Below are 13,462 nucleotides of genomic sequence, written 5' to 3'. Positions count from 1 at the left end.
GTCATAAAATGTATCAATCTGGCACTTTACCCTGAAGGATTCAACCCTTATTAGGCATCAACCTAATTCAATACTTAAGCATCTTGATCAATACAGATGTTACTAAAACCCTGTGAGCCAAATTATGCTTCTTCTGTAACACAAATTAAAAGGCATCTTAAATCTTGCAATCAATTAAGAGAAATCACTGCACAGTGGGCGATGAGCACTCCTGCCCCCTCCCCCATTGTCAAAATGGAGGTGAGGAATGGGCTGGTGTGTTCAGATGGAACAGCCGGTATACCAAGTGAAGGCTGCTTGAAAAAGTACAATAAGGTTTGGTCCAAATGGTTGGGGGATGCATGCTCAGAAATCTAAATGTTTATTTATTGTGGGATCTGTTGTGGAGGGATTAACTGCTGAGTTTTGATATGACAAAGTTGGTCCACAATGGACTTGTGAAATGTAATAATTTGATTTGCTCTGATCTGCTAAGTGACATGTTATTATACCATCAAAACAATAAAGTTGGTTATCAAAGAAAAATCTTGCAACCGATTACTGTTGATAGGCTGAATTAATCTTGACAAAACAATCCTGCCCCGATATTTAGGTTTCATGTTGTTCCATGTCTCCTGACTCAGGGATGTGGAATTGCCCTGCCTGACGCTCAGGACATATTGAGGGGGGTAGGGGTCAAAAACAAGTTTATGTTAATTTTGACCATCGGCTGAAATTGCCAGTTTACAGTACTACAGTATTGACAAATGGAAGAATACAGTCTACCTCTAAGGACAGGTGTGCATCCATATGACACACACACAGTTCATTAATGCAAAGCCTCTATGATTAGGGCTGTCACTCTTAATAATGCAAGCTAAGTTCGCAAAACCTCGCTTGCACTTCCTTCCAGTATAAAAACTTGTAAACAAGTTTGCAACCATTATCAATGTAAGGCTATTTTTAATGCTCTTAGAATTGTCCCTAAATATATTTTGGCACATACATAAGCATGAATGCAAGAGTGGTGATTTAATTTGCTTTCAATATAAAACGTACAATACAGATTTGCAACATAAAAAACAACATTTTGCTGAACTACTCTGCAACATTAAATACCATTTCCCTGTGGTGCCGTTCAGCAAAACATGTTTGATGTATGCTAATATGTAACAAGAGAATAAAAATAATGGAGAACTAATGAACGACATATGGGCAACATGAAAATTAATAAGAGGCCTGATTGTTAAAGTCACAAAAGTGCACCTGCAATTAACAATGATTTTCGCAAGTAGGTCTAACAACCGTGAAAGTTTCCTGAATTTCCTGTTTGCATAATAAAATACATACACATCTGCTCATGCAAAAATCTGCGGAGCAATTCCAAAATTCACGTTAATTACATTCCTTTTTTACCATATTCTAGAGAAGGTTTTACTCCTGCCCTGGTCAGCTGTAACTTTTCAACATTTTCCAATATGAAATACATTGGAGAGTAGTTGGTGAATTTCCCTATACATGCTAGTTTGTTGGTACACACAACGTGCTTTACAACTGTGGGTCTACCACTTATTACCATATAACAAAATCAGAACCTTGTTTAAAGGTCTAAACCATAATGCACTATAAGCCCCAACATAGTAGTCTCACAAATTATCAGAGCTCTGATATGAGACTACTACCAATGTTTGTCACATCATCACATGGCACCAAAAAGGTCAAGAGTGCTTTTTTCCTACAGACAAGTAGAAATGTTATACATTTCCTCATCACTGCTAACCAAACTCTTGTTTTATTACATTTTAATTAATTGCATTACACCTAGTCTTGGTTTACGTGGTCAGGTTAACAAAAAGGATCGGAAAAGCTATGCTATGCACTATTTTATGAAGTGTGGGCCCTTCCTGACAGAAAAGGTTTTTATGTTGTCACTTTATTAGGCTACCTTCATAGACTGTTCACTTTAAAACGGTCAAGGGAGATAATAGACTGATTTAGTACACTGAGAGGAACACGTATTCAAGTATGGCCATTCAATTTTCTTAAAAACGTAAAAGCACCTAGCACTATTGTCAAAAAGTTGAAGATTTCCAACTACCACGAATTGATGCCATGTTAGGGTAACACTTTATTGAGATAATGGAGAAAGGTCAAATATAGCACGAAAGGTTTGCACGATGGAGGACGTTAATGAATGAAGGATCTATTAAATCCTTCACTTCTATTCAGGCACAGGTCATACGTTGAGATATGAAAGAGATAAATAAGCTAGCGCTAGACAGCAAACCGACTAACAAAGACTTTCACAAATTTGTGTACAAGTCCTCTTTTTTGGGGCTCCAGTATGCAGCCTTTCCTTCATTATACTCTGTTCAAACTGTATTCCACTTTTTTTTTTTCCATGAAGGGTTTCTTGGGCTGGTCTAAACTGACTGCTATAAAATCAGATAACATGTAAACATATGTTTGCAGAGTGTGCAAAACTGCGTCCCTTCTTTAAGTTCAGGCTCGCCTGAGCAAAACTTTAGGAGTGTCTGGCCAACTGCACTAATAAGTGTACCACTATTTTACCTGAGAACTAGGTGGACTACGTCAGAGTGCTTTGTTTCAAGAAACTCTGGAAGCTTAAAATTTGCAATGCAGTGTGGCTTGCGTTTGCTCAAGTTAGAGCTATTACAGGGAGTGCAGAATTATTAGGCAAATTAGTATTTTGACCACATCATCCTCTTTATGCATGTTGTCTTACTCCAAGCTGTATAGGCTCGAAAGCCTACTACCAATTAAGCATATTAGGTGATGTGCATCTCTGTAATGAGAAGGGGTGTGGTCTAATGACATCAACACCCTATATCAGGTGTGCATAATTATTAGGCAACTTCCTTTCCTTTGGCAAAATGGGTCAAAAGAAGGACTTGACAGGCTCAGAAAAGTCAAAAATAGTGAGATATCTTGCAGAGGGATGCAGCACTCTTAAAATTGCAAAGCTTCTGAAGCGTGATCATCGAACAATCAAGCGTTTCATTCAAAATAGTCAACAGGGTCGCAAGAAGCGTGTGGAAAAACCAAGGCGCAAAATAACTGCCCATGAACTGAGAAAAGTCAAGCGTGCAGCTGCCACAATGCCACTTGCCACCAGTTTGGCCATATTTCAGAGCTGCAACATCACTGGAGTGCCCAAAAGCACAAGGTGTGCAATACTCAGAGACATGGCCAAGGTAAGAAAGGCTGAAAGACGACCACCACTGAACAAGACACACAAGCTGAAACGTCAAGACTGGGCCAAGAAATATCTCAAGACTGATTTTTCTAAGGTTTTATGGACTGATGAAATGAGAGTGAGTCTTGATGGGCCAGTTGGATGGGCCCGTGGCTGGATTGGTAAAGGGCAGAGAGCTCCAGTCCGACTCAGACGCCAGCAAGGTGGAGGTGGAGTACTGGTTTGGGCTGGTATCATCAAAGATGAGCTTGTGGGGCCTTTTCGGGTTGAGGATGGAGTCAAGCTCAACTCCCAGTCCTACTGCCAGTTCCTGGAAGACACCTTCTTCAAGCAGTGGTACAGGAAGAAGTCTGCATCCTTCAAGAAAAACATGATTTTCATGCAGGACAATGCTCCATCACACGCGTCCAAGTACTCCACAGCGTGGCTGGCAAGAAAGGGTATAGAAGAAGGAAATCTAATGACATGGCCTCCTTGTTCACCTGATCTGAACCCCATTGAGAACCTGTGGTCCATCATCAAATGTGAGATTTACAAGGAGGGAAAACAGTACACCTCTCTGAACAGTGTCTGTGAGGCTGTGGTTGCTGCTGCACGCAATGTTGATGGTGAACAGATCAAAACACTGACAGAATCCATGGATGGCAGGCTTTTGAGTGTCCTTGCAAAGAAAGGTGGCTATATTGGTCACTGATTTGTTTTTGTTTTGTTTTTGAATGTCAGAAATGTATATTTGTGAATGTTGAGATGTTATATTGGTTTCACTGGTAATGATAAATAATTGAAATGGGTATATATTTTTTTTTGTTAAGTTGCCTAATAATTATGCACAGTGATAGTCACCTGCACACACAGATATCCCCCTAACATAGCTAAAACTAAAAACAAACTAAAAACTACTTCCAAAAATATTCAGTTTTGATATTAATGAGTTTTTTGGGTTCATTGAGAACATGGTTGTTGTTCAATAATAAAATTAATCCTCAAAAATACAACTTGCCTAATAATTCTGCACTCCCTGTAGTGTTGTAAATTCCCAACTGGACTTTTCTTGCCACTCAAATTGAAAATGAAAAGTAAAACAGTTGACATAAGCGAGCTGATTCAAAGCAAAGCAGCCGCAATGAGCACGAATGAGACGCAAAAAGAAGTTTGATCGCAGTCAAACGTAATAGCAATCGTGCAATTATCCATGTAACAGGGGCAGTTTGCAAGGTGGTAACAAAACCACCCCAAGGAGGAACAAATGTAAAGCATTTACCAATGATAAAGGCTTTTTGAAAGGCAAGCCCACAAACTAGTGAAAGTGATGGGCGTGCGGTGGGTGTGGGTAAATGCCCATACTGCTTACTACAGGTCAAAGCGCATACGCACTCGACCTAGAAAAAAAAAAAAAAAAGGAAACAACAATGCTCCCACAGTTGAGAAATCAAATGCAGAAGGATATAAATGAAATAGCAATATGAATGAATAAGCTGCAAGGCCATTTTTAGCAGGGAATAGTGTTCTTTGGGCCACGCTAAGAACCACTTTGCAAATTGGCTACCACCCCATGTTGGGTGATGGTGACCCAATAATGGTGTGAGACCACAACTACGGTCACAACCAAGTGATAAATATTGAAGATTCCTGAAGGGTTGGTGGGGAGAGATGGTTAGAGTTAGAGGAATGAAGAATGTCCTGCAATGTGCCCCTTTTACAGAGCAATTAGAATGAATTGCAAAAGGGGCTTTGCAATTTGGAAAGACTGACACGCACTGTTTTTGTGACTGGAAAGTCTGAGATTTTGGCGAAACACAGGAATCGCAAAACAAAAGCACTTTCTATGAAGGGTCCATAGTTATTGGGGATCTTTACAAATAACCTGGAGTGAGGTAAAGCAAAGCGACAACTGTGTGGATAAAGGGAGGCATGTTGGAATAGTGGCATTTTTGGAGCTGGCCAATATGCAGAAAGAGGTCTTAGTCACACATTGGGCAGCAGCCTAAACAACAATGCGGGAGCAACAAGGTGCGTTGTTCACGAAAGCGAAACAACGCTTTCTTGAACAGTGACCCTGTTTTCCCCTGCTTTAACCACGCAATTCCAGAACAACAAACATGTATTGTTAAGGCAGAGGAAAACAGACTCAGGATCGGAGAGGACATCGTCAGGTACGTGGGGCTGGGGTAGGGTTGGGGGGGGGTAACTTTAGGGGCAGGTGGGGCAGAGGCGTTCGGGTCATTTTAGGGGTCAGGTGAGTTTTAGATTTTAGGGGTGGGGTGGGTGCGGAAGTTTTACAGACGGGGTGTGGGGGGGGGGTCATGGTAGTTTTAGGGTGGGGGATCGTGTCGGGGTAGTTTTAGGGCGGGGTTGGGGTAGTTTTAGGGGCAGGATGGGGTACTGCAGTTTTATGGGCAGGGTGGTCGCAAGTAGTTTTAGGGGTGGATGGGCCGGGGTAGTTTTAGGGGTGGATGGTGGGGAAATTTTAGTTTTTAGGGGTGGGGGTTCGGGGTAGTTTTACTTGAGGGGTTTGGGGTAGTTTAGGTTTTAGGGGCAGGGGAATCGGGGTAGTTTTAGGGCGGGGTTGCAGTAGTTTTAGGGTCGGGTGTTTTTAGGGGTAGGGAGGTCGCGGTAGTTGTAGGGGTCAGGGTAGTTTTACGGGCAGGAATGGGGGGAGGGGGTTCACATGCTGGAACCATGCATGCCGTTCAGGGCATGCCTTTACAAAAATCGTTAAGGCATTTGTGGTAAAGGCATTAGTGGTAACAACTCAGTGGTTGTTCTGACCGTGTTGTTCAGGCATGCGTGGTTCCTGCATGCGTTGTTCCGACATATATTCCTGGGAACCTGCTTCCAAAGCAATACAAAACAAGACCACATGCTCCCTAGAATAAAATGCATGACAAACAAGGGTACCTCCATTGTAAGCTTTTTTTCATGCAAAAGCAATCAACAACTCAAGTCCAACAGTGGTAGAGCATGCGAATTAGTAGTACTATTAGATTCAAGGTGTACACGTACATTATTCTTACTCAGCAACTGTTTCTCTATATAGCTCACATTTAAAATGTGAAAGTTAAACAGTTGCCAAGGGTGGATCATAAGCAAAAAGCACTTGCTGAAGAGGTTACAAAACCCAGCCTTGCAAAAACAGGACTTTACAGCAAGTGTCAAATTAGTTTAGGCAACTGCGACATTAAATCACCTCTATTCTGCAGATCCAAACAGAATATGCTAAGAATGCAGTGTTTGTAAACATGCCTAAAGACAACAATTCTCCATAAGAGGGAAAGAACTTTAGACATACAAGAAATTTCACCCATTTCATTCCAAAATCCTGGTGATTTTTCCAAGGCCCATTATAACTGTTTTTTGGCCAGAGGAATGATCAATTGATTCAACAATGATGTCCATACACAGCCCCTTCAGTCTGGGGCTCCAGGATTTTCTTGCAAGACAGTATTTGAAGAAGGTGGGACACACTGAACCATTCTGAGAAACAAGACATTCATTGTTTATGAGAGAAAACAATCCTATATAAAACACAGCTCAAGATAGTGGGTGCTGGCAAACAAAGACATGGGAAATATTGCTGTTTAATTCAGAGTGCAAAGCCAAAAGAAACTCCCAGTCAATGAAAGAATAAACAAACTCTTCCCTGAACAATCATGTGAAGGATGAGCCAAGCTGTACCCTCCTCTCAGGCTCTGCACTACAACCAAAAGCCAGTGTGCTGTCCTTGGGTCAAGCATTAGAAGACTGATTTCCACTTGGACATTTGCATTACCAAAGTTGTTTCTAATGTGAGTGAGGTGTTGCTTTCTAGACAGGAAGGATATTCCTCTGCAAATATCAAGATAATCCCTCGGACATGAGGTGCACAGAGGCACATGGCCAACTGCTTTTGCAGTTGGGATATCCTCTATAATTGTTAGAAATCAAATTAAAATGGTGATCCACCAAACAAGTGGATTGGAGCAAATGGCACCTTAAGGCAGATCAGGCTACACTGAAAAAACCCAGAATACATAACCATTTCCAAGAATACTGATTATTCTAAGACGAGTAAAAGGCTAGCTTCTAGCTTAAGAAAAGGGAGGCCTTAAATTTGCATGTGTTGTTGTATAGTGGTTTTTAAGTGAGGTCTCTGGGCACGTTATTTTAGCAACTAGGCCTGCTGCTTGTGCCCTTCAGCCTAGTGACATTTTATTCTGCTTCATTTTATTATTTTCGAATCGGCCACTTTCGTGGTGGTGTTTTTTTTTTGTTTTTTTATCTAGTTGTCCTTTCGCCTAGTAAAGCATTACATTTCTTAGCACAACATTCTTTTCACTCTGTGCTTTCCTCAAGGCTGCAGAGAAATAGGATTGTCAGCACAAGTGGTACACTGCGTCTCTCACATTCGCAGAAACATACATATCTTCACGTAGGGACATTTTCTCAGAACATCAGCTGTTTTATTATAAAAACACTTCCTTGTCCCATGCAAGTTAGAGGGAGAATCCAGCTAGATGACCACAACTGCATGCTGTCTGACTTTGTTACAGCTGCTTGCTGAGACCACCGGTTCCCTAGCCTACATGGGGATGGTATCTCTATAGATAACCAGCATCTTCGCCACTGTCATATTCAGATATGGGGGAAGACTTCTTACCAGGGGGGAATCCCGAAGGGCAGATTAGGGCTTACCTGTTTGTGCTCTTATATAGCTTAGGTAGGAATCGCATATATTGTGCATAGTGACAGTATGGGGGGACTTTTCCTGTGTTTCACTTTCCTTGTCACCATTTTGCTTCTAGTATGTTTCATCATTCAAATTATTGCATTTAATGTCATTTTATCTAGGACACAGCTGATTCAATAAATATTATAGAACCATTTCCTGCCTCTGTTTGCCTTTCCATGTGTGAGACTAATGTAACAGAGAGAAAAGGATGAGATCGGATCCACCATGAATCCCCTGAGAAGTCATCATGTCATGCGCCTGGTAACCATCAATTATCCCTGCTCTTGGGCAGAGATGAGGCGCTGAAAGCTGGCCGGAAAAGGATTAGGCTGACAGTTGTCACATGGTGTGGGATTAGACTCAGTTCCCCACAATTCAGGTGATGCTGCCACCTAAATCCAGCAGCCTCACTGGTACAATGAGGGCCAACGTGACACTGTTTCTATTCAGGAGAAATCCTACTGTACAATGCAGTCCTTTCTAAATGGAATGTATAATCAAAGCAGCTCAAAATGCTAGCTTACACTAGGTCTCTCCCAATTCCCACTTTTCTACACACTCCACCCTCCTAAATCACACCTATATAAACAGGGCGTATACAGTCTGTACTTAAGTGTTTGCAGCTGTGTTCAGACAAATAAAAATGAAAGTGCAAGATCAAGTATGTACCTTAGAGTCATCCTAGGGGTACATTCTAGCAATGTTATGAGTTCTGTAGGAATACTTTCAATCAATGCTACACTGCATGGGAGGTACTGACCACAATGTGATTTGTGTAGGATGTTAGCACCACCACATTATATTTGATTGGGTGGACCACTCCAGACTGATTTGCTACTTTTCTTTCTTTGGAAAGAATCTGGTACATGCTGTGCTCAACACCAGCATGCCACAGTGGCTGACAAGGATAATCAGCAAAGATATTTATTTTGCTATTTTAAAGACCACCAAAAGATCAGCAGGAACTTTAATTTTGGTATTTAAAACAGCAGGTTTCATCTGTAAAGTCTTGATTTTGGAGTGGTCCAGAAAAAGCAACTGTAGTTCAGTGCAGTACACTGGTTGCTGTTTTCAAAATCTCACCAGTAATTCTGGATTTCCGATAGCTGGTTTTGGATTGTGTAATCACTGAATTAATATTTTTGCCAGCCTTGATACTTGAACTCTGCATTGCTAGGATAGAAATGGAAGACATTTTAATTTAGAGAGTGAAGAACTCTCTTACCTGTCAGTGTCATTTAAAAAGTCTTCTCTGTTCAAGCATTTAGTCGATAGTCGGCCTTGGACGGAAGCTGCTTTGCTTGAACAGAGAATGACACATTGTCTATTTTGATTCCCATTCAGCTTAGTGGATGTGACCTTGGTGGTTGGGGGCAATGTGTTGCGTTTGCTAGGCTCCCTTCAAACATTCTACTTTCCAGGTATGATGCTTCGCGAAAGCAGTCTTTTAAAAGGGGTATACATCTTTATACACTGACTAAGTCCGGTTGCTGAGGAAGAAAGAGGTCGACGAAACTTGCCCAAGGACCAGATGTAGGAAATTATTTAATGCGGAGTTGGAAAAATACAGGTTTCTGGGGAGCTTTTAGTATTCAAGGGTTCCAGGATGTCTGAAGTATGCCATTTGTCACTCTCAAAAGGGTATTCAACTTTGATTTGGTTCCAAGAAAACTGCCTATGTAATAATGAACCCTATATGCATGCATCCTCGGCATGCAATTGTCAAATTTATATCTGGAGTAACACAAACACTTGCTTATTAAAAACAAAAACAAAAAACAAAAAAAATGTCTCATACCACACCACAAAGTAACACCATCTATAGCGTGTTAGCTAAGCAGCTCCCACCATGGTCCTCTTCAGACAGACCTAAACTTGGGCAGGACAACAGGCAGGTCTTTAGACCAAGAGATAGGTTTGCACACACACACAAGCCTGTCACTGCTTTTTCCAAAAAGGAGTCAAGAAAATGTGCATTAACAAAAGACAGTGCAATTAGCCAACATTAGTGGTTGCCTTTATACAATGTCAACAACAGCTTTAAACTGTTTACCGAGTTTTTAAATAACAATGTTATCAGGAGCAAAGATAGCGAGTTATTTGTCAGGAGAATGCAGGATCCAGAGAGGGGCATGCTGCACACACAGATCGAGACAGGTAAAGAATAGCAAGTTACAGATGTGTGCTTGATAGGTAGTGGTTTGGGAGGGTTGTGGGAAAGCAGGGGATAAGCAAGTTACTGGTCAAGGTCTTGACCAGAGCCTCTCCTTGCTGGCCAGACTTGCCTAATATGAGTTAAGTGGTTATTTGAGTATGTAAAACAAGTACGATAAATCAAATTTACTTGAACAATTGTGACACTCTCAGAAATCAGAAGTAGGCAACAGACCTTCATTTACAGATATATAACACTTTTCATAGCCTAATGACGGTAGAGTACCATGCAAGGTGTGTTCAAAAAGTACATTTTGTTGAAACAAAATATGAAATGTAAACTGAAAACAAATTAAGATAACTATAAAATGAAAGCTACCAAGAAATTGAAAAATATTTGCAAATGAATACCAGACAATGTAGTAACTAATTATGACGAAGCTACACGGATGTAGCCTTTGTGATTAAGTCTCTCCTATGTGCAGTGCACGTCTGTCATGAAAGCAAAACAAAATGTAATTTTCACCATGTCTCCCTAGAGATAGGAAGACACTAAGCTTTTGCACCAATTATCTGTGTTTCTCTGAGCAAAAGCAAGTGGCCATTTTAACAGTACACATCTAGAAATGGTATGTAATCCAATAGTGTAATCCTCTAAAATGTGAATCATTGTGTGGCATAAAGAAAACGTAGAAAAGGAAACAAACACACCAATTATATTAATCAGGACAAGCATGGCGACAAAGTAACAGCTATTACAACATTCCCCGTTTGCATAAATCATTTCAAACTATCTAAGAGAGTTTCTAGTGGAAAAAAAAAAACATCCCTTAATTGTCCTCCATAATTCCACTGCAAGACATACAGCAAACCATTACATATGAGAATTGATAAAAATAGATTAAAAGTACCTAGTTTTTCTTTTTCTTTTTTCTTTGCAGATGAAGATCCCTCCCTGCTGGTTCCTCCGTGTCTCTTCCTGGTTCTCCATCCACTGGCCAGGCTGCCTCCTTCAGGGGGAAGTTACAGGCAGTCAGGCAACTAAAAATACTTTCTGGCAGAAACAGCAACAGTAAACTGGGAGGTGTCCATGCCTCGCAGATTCTAGTCAAGCTCACTTTCTCCAAAGCGAGGCTAACTGTCCATTCCCGCTTTCAATGGCAAGGCCACGCCATGCAGTGTTTAAAGAAACTGTCCCGTTTTCTATCAGATTCAATACCGTCACTTCCACTCACCTTCTGCTCCCACAAGACACCTGACCGTTTAATGATCAAAGAAAGTAGACCTACACAATCAACATCTGAGTGCAACTGAACAAGAGATTAAGCTGCAACATCTGTTTTTCAATGGTCAATAAAAACATTTTTTGGTACAATATTTATTACTCTGCCAAATGTAATTGCTCAAATGCTAGTGCACCCAGGTCACCTATTCTTGAAGGAAATATTGGTCCTCTGCCTCACTAAAATTAGAAGGGCTGTGTCAATTTTTAGGAAAGAGGACTTTTAACCGTAGGTGAGAAAATGGGACTGTACAAAGAAAGAAAAAAAAAAAAAAAACACGAAAAAAGCGCACATTTAATTTATAAAATGACAGCATTTTTCATTGAAAGTGAAAAACAAACTGCTGAGGAAAGAATATTTAATACAATAAAGAAGAAATCTCATCCACCAGAAGTAGTAAAAAAAAAAAAAAAAAAATAGGGTCATGCTTTCACGCAATGTGATATTTGTTTGATATATGTGGCAGCTGGGGAGGAGGAGGCGCAATGGGGATTTACTACTGCAAACATGTCAGAATTCAAGGTTAGTGCCTAAGGTTTTCTGTCCTGAATAATTGAGTTATATACCATGTTCAGAATTTGGCTGTTTGATAACATTAATCCCAAGGGATGCAGCATTAATTTTCTTGTGCACATAGAATTATTTTTAGGTCTCGCTTAACAGTACAGCTTATTGTATGAATTTGTTACTATTTCTTTAAAATATAAACAGAGTGGGTTTTGTTTCCATTAAGCGGCATGATTATCTCTCACCTCACACTACTGGCCGTTTGGTGTATTATTCCACCTTCTGTGGAGTGCGAGCACTATAATATACATTGGATCATTGCACTTTAAATTCTTTCTATCATGCATGCATTGTATTCAGAAAGCATACTTTTTCTGTGTTATTTTTTTCACTGCAGCAGGCTTTTCTTTAAAATCTATTAGTTCGGAATCCAAATGCAAGCCATACCGAGTGGCCTTACCCATGCTTCTTTTAGGACTTCTGTACGTGTCTAGTTTATTACCCTTTCTATGTTGATGAGGCTCCCTCCTTTGCGCAAAGTGCTTGACAGGCTCCATCTTGGTTAAGAAATGCTCAGAAAGCTGAATTCCATACACAATATTCTTAAATGCGGTCCCATAAAAGTTACCACAAGCCCTCAGAGGAAAGCCTGGCTGAGCACAACACAATATAATCTTTTGCTGGTGGTCTTAATCTAGGTATTGGTGGCGAGAAGCCAGGTTTTGGAGAAACCTGGTGCACATTGGGAAAAAGAGAGGCCCCACACAATGGGCAACCAGGTGACGCTGCTACCAAGTGATATCAAGGTGTGCTATAGCGGACTCTGCAGGACTCATACTATGAAATCTCCTCTCCACTGGCCCAAACCACCATGGAAGAAAGCAAAAAGTCACCACAAAGAAGGAATGGCATCTCATGCAACAGTGCTTGTAATGAGAAAGACTTACTCGCAGTCCTGACTGAAAGAGGCAAAGTGAATTTAATCCCTAAAAAAACCTGCATAGTGGGGTTCTACCGTGCATCTCCTGGAAAACACACTAAAAATGCAAACACAGCCTGAACAGATCATTAAAATTCAGCAGCAGGTAGATGACCTTAAAAGCTCTCATACAAATGAAGTGTTAAACATGAGGGTGTCTGAGGGAGCAGGGACACAGCAATCAGTCAAAGAATAAAACAAACAAATTAAAATTAAAGTCATTAACAAAAAAGGAAACAAGTTACTTTGAAAACTGCATGGTTTGGCTTCGATGCTCCCTATGATATCAGGGCAATTGAAAATCTTGCTACGGGTAAAATAGACAAAATGGAAGGCATACGCACCTCCCAATTTGGCTATCTCTAGCAAATTTATTTTTCAGTTGCCTGACGTCCTGCAACAAAGCTCTAAAGGAGACAGCCGACTAGCCGAGTAAATCATTCCACTAACATATTTTAGTGGAATCATTCACAACACCAATGCCAAAGTTCTTACACAAACAACATTTTACAGATACATTTTAATGGGAAAAGAGTGGGATTATCAATTTAGGTGCATGTAGTTACTAAGGATTACAGTGCGTTATTATTCAATAAGTGCGAAATTACGAACAAAAGTAAGGCAGTAAATGGAAG

At 40.6% G+C, this 13,462-nt stretch overlaps 1 protein-coding gene across 2 annotated transcripts in view; it reads right to left on the bottom strand.

The window, feature by feature from the left end:
- Window positions 1-13,462, bottom strand: part of YAF2 (YY1 associated factor 2) — a 125,361-nt gene that overhangs the window by 62,758 nt on the left and 49,141 nt on the right. The window contains exon 3 of one of the 2 annotated variants that reach the window (XM_069228852.1): window positions 10,970-11,068. The exons of the other annotated variant lie outside the window; for it this stretch is intronic. Within the exon in view, the coding sequence (XP_069084953.1) occupies window positions 10,970-11,068 (99 nt within the window). The remainder of the gene's footprint in view (window positions 1-10,969; window positions 11,069-13,462) is intronic. 2 annotated transcript variants of the gene reach the window in all.

The sequence above is a fragment of the Pleurodeles waltl genome, chromosome 4_1 (genome assembly GCF_031143425.1).
Source record: "Pleurodeles waltl isolate 20211129_DDA chromosome 4_1, aPleWal1.hap1.20221129, whole genome shotgun sequence".
Taxonomy (NCBI): Eukaryota; Metazoa; Chordata; class Amphibia; order Caudata; family Salamandridae; genus Pleurodeles; species Pleurodeles waltl.
The sequence above is the reverse complement of the archived record's forward strand: the minus strand, read 5'-3'. Positions and strand labels throughout refer to the sequence as shown.